The sequence below is a fragment of the Quercus suber genome, unplaced genomic scaffold (genome assembly GCF_002906115.3).
Source record: "Quercus suber isolate HL8 unplaced genomic scaffold, Cork oak 2.0 scaffold_676, whole genome shotgun sequence".
NCBI lineage: Eukaryota > Viridiplantae > Streptophyta > Magnoliopsida > Fagales > Fagaceae > Quercus > Quercus suber.
In genome coordinates, this window is record NW_027070117.1 from 76011 (window position 1) to 79182 (window position 3172).

The following is a 3172-nucleotide window of genomic DNA, read 5'->3' on the forward strand; positions in this document are numbered from 1 at the left end:
TCTTTTTTTTTTTTTTTGGGAAACAATAAGAGGGGGGGGGGGGGGATGGTTTTTACAGCATGTGAATATTTATTTTAAAGAAAATAATGTTCCAAGATTTATCCAGGTGTAAAATCATCCTGGAATTAGTTGTCGCTTTTTGAATAAAATTATAAATTTTATATACATACGACTGAATTTATTTCACTTTACCTTCTAATACTGTTTATAAGCATTCAAGTTCCCTGTTTTGTTCATATCTTGACCTTTACTGCTTGTGCGCTCAGGGTAATTTTGATCTAGTTGGGAACAATTTCCCTGTCTTTTTTGTCCGTGATGGTATGAAATTTCCTGACATGGTCCATGCTCTCAAACCCAACCCTAAGTCTCACATTCAGGAGAATTGGAGGATTGTAGACTTCTTCTCCCACCATCCAGAAAGTCTGCACATGTTCACCTTCCTATTTGATGATTTGGGTGTTCCACAAGATTACAGGCACATGGAAGGTGCAGGTGTTAACACCTACACATTGATCAACAAGGCTGGGAAGGCGCACTATGTCAAATTTCACTGGAAACCCACTTGTGGGATCAAGTGCTTGTTGGATGAAGAGGCTATTAAGGTTGGAGGAGCTAATCACAGCCATGCCACACAGGATCTCTACGACTCAATTGCAGCTGGAAACTATCCTGAATGGAAACTTTACATTCAGACAATTGATCCAGATTATGAGGACAGATTTGACTTTGACCCACTTGATGTAACCAAAATCTGGCCTGAGGACATTTTGCCCCTGCAGCCAGTTGGGCGCTTGGTCTTGAATAAGAACATTGATAACTTCTTTGCAGAAAACGAACAACTTGCATTTTGCCCTGCCATTGTGGTTCCTGGGGTCTACTACTCAGATGATAAGCTGCTCCAGACTCGTATCTTTTCCTATTCTGATACTCAGAGGCACCGTCTCGGACCAAACTATCTGCAACTCCCAGTTAATGCTCCCAAGTCTGCTCATCACAACAATCACCATGAGGGTTTCATGAATTTCATGCACAGGGATGAGGAGGTACTTAAGCTAGCTACTGCATCTTTTAGTCAGTCAGACTTGTATGCTACCTTGGTGCCTTAGGCCCACAAATGGTGTAAGATGCTAAGGTGGTATTGCAATTTTATGCTTGTTTCATTCATATAGATTTACTCTGAAAAGTTATTATGATCACAATTTTTAGGTCAATTACTTCCCTTCGAGGTTTGATCCTGTTCGTCATGCTGAGCAGTTTCCAGTTCCTCCTGCTGTCTACACTGGAAAGCGTGAGAAGGTCAGTTTCCACCTATTGCATCTTTGTTTGTCACAGTATAATTTAGACTGGGGGCGGTTGTTGAATGCGTTCACCCATGTTACTCACAATTGTATAAGCCTTACACATTTGTTGGTTTGGCAAAGCTGTTACCTTGCTGAGATCATCTTCAAGCAGTATAGCATGTGCTTGATCTTCTTGATTGCATGATAAGAAACGTGAAAAAGAAAATAAAGTTGCGTTTCTTTTTCCTTCTCCTTGTCCTCAACTAATAGGAATGTTGAAAAATTGAAATTATCTTCTTTCCTGGATTTTATGGCATAAGTTAGTTCAAGTTTGACAAACAAACATGAAAATATGGTCAAAAAATGAATTGGAGTTCACACTGAATTTGTTCGTTAATGCAGTGCATCATTGAGAAGGAGAACAACTTTAAGCAACCAGGAGAGAGATACAGATCCTGGGCACCAGACAGGTACCTGTGTTCCTCCATGTTTTTAATATAATACTTGGATACCATGTATGAATGTCAATTTAATATATATTTTTTCTTTTGCGTCTCTTGTTATCTTTTTCTAGGCAAGAGCGATTTATCCGCCGATGGGTTGATGCGTTAGCTGAGCCACGTGTCACTCATGAGATCCGCAGCATCTGGATCTCATACTGGTCTCAGGTTAGTCTCTCTCTATTGCTTCAAAATTTATAGATGTGATTATTGAAATGTCAAAATTTGAATGGTAGCGTTGGATTAATTTTGATATTGCACTGATTTGATATTCTCTGCTGGCATTGTCTACAGGCTGACAAATCTCTGGGTCAGAAGATAGCATCTCGCCTTAATGTGAGGCCAACCATGTGAAGGGTGGTGCAAGCAATGTTTTTAATTGGAGAGAGTACAGTAAGAAAGAATACATGTGAGAGGATTCTGGTCATTTGGAAGGATAAATCAGTGTTGATCCTGCAATTTGTGTAATATTATCATATACTAAAACTTGCATGTTCCACTATTTAACCTGATATTCAATCTAATAAATGCCGGTTGTATGTGCATATTTTATCTATGGTTACGTGGAGTTGAATTGTCCTTTCATTTCCTTGTATACTGTGCGGTTGGGCTAAGTAATATTTGATGCGTTCCCATTGGGTCTTGCAAATGGTATATGTTAGTGGATTTTAGCATCAAAACCATACAAGTGTTCATTATCCAGTATTGTAATTGTAAAAAAATTTACAATTGTGCTACAGTAGCATCTTATTTATATGATGCTTCTGTAGCACAATGGTATTCTTAAAAATCATTTTTGAATGGTCTCTTTCCTACTTTTTATTAATAATTCCAACAAAAATTCTCTTTCCTACTTTTTGGGTTATATATTTTATTGTGTAGGTGTATTATTTTAATGTGTTGTATAGGAAAATAAAAGCTAAAATGTTAGATGTGTTGTAAAATAGTATGATATAATTGATAAATTAGGTTTTGAGATAGTAAAATAAATTTTTTTGAAGAAACCGGATATGAATGCATGTTCCAAGCAAGATTCAGGTTAGTCCATCTCTTAACAAACCGACCCCACAGTAAACTGTTTTGTGAGAACAAGCAAGATTCAGGTTAGTCCATCTCTTAACAAACCGACCTTTCAATCTCGAAGGACAACTGTGGTCACTAAAGCCCTCTATTTATCAGCCAAAGCTGTATCTCACAATTCATTTTAAAAGGTTTGTCTGGTTTGTTCCATGGTTTGGTTGTCAATGGGGCTTTCACTTTTGAGGTAATTAAGGTTGGAAATATTTTTGAGTTCATTGTATTTATTGTTTGACCACCAGATGATCTTGTTAACTTGGGAGTGTCTAGTCTTGAAGCAACAATTATGATGGATTGCATTTGAAGTTTTAAGGA

At 37.5% G+C, this 3172-nt stretch overlaps 1 protein-coding gene across 1 annotated transcript; it reads left to right on the top strand.

The window, feature by feature from the left end:
* Positions 1–237: 237 nt before the first annotated feature.
* LOC136064372 (catalase isozyme 1-like) lies at positions 238–2336 on the top strand. Its single transcript, XM_065766036.1, has 5 exons — positions 238–1043; positions 1207–1296; positions 1683–1750; positions 1855–1948; positions 2075–2336. Exons 1-5 carry the CDS (start codon positions 321–323, stop codon positions 2132–2134), a joined length of 1035 nt encoding a protein of 344 aa, XP_065622108.1. The 5' UTR covers positions 238–320; the 3' UTR covers positions 2135–2336.
* Positions 2337–3172: the final 836 nt, after the last annotated feature.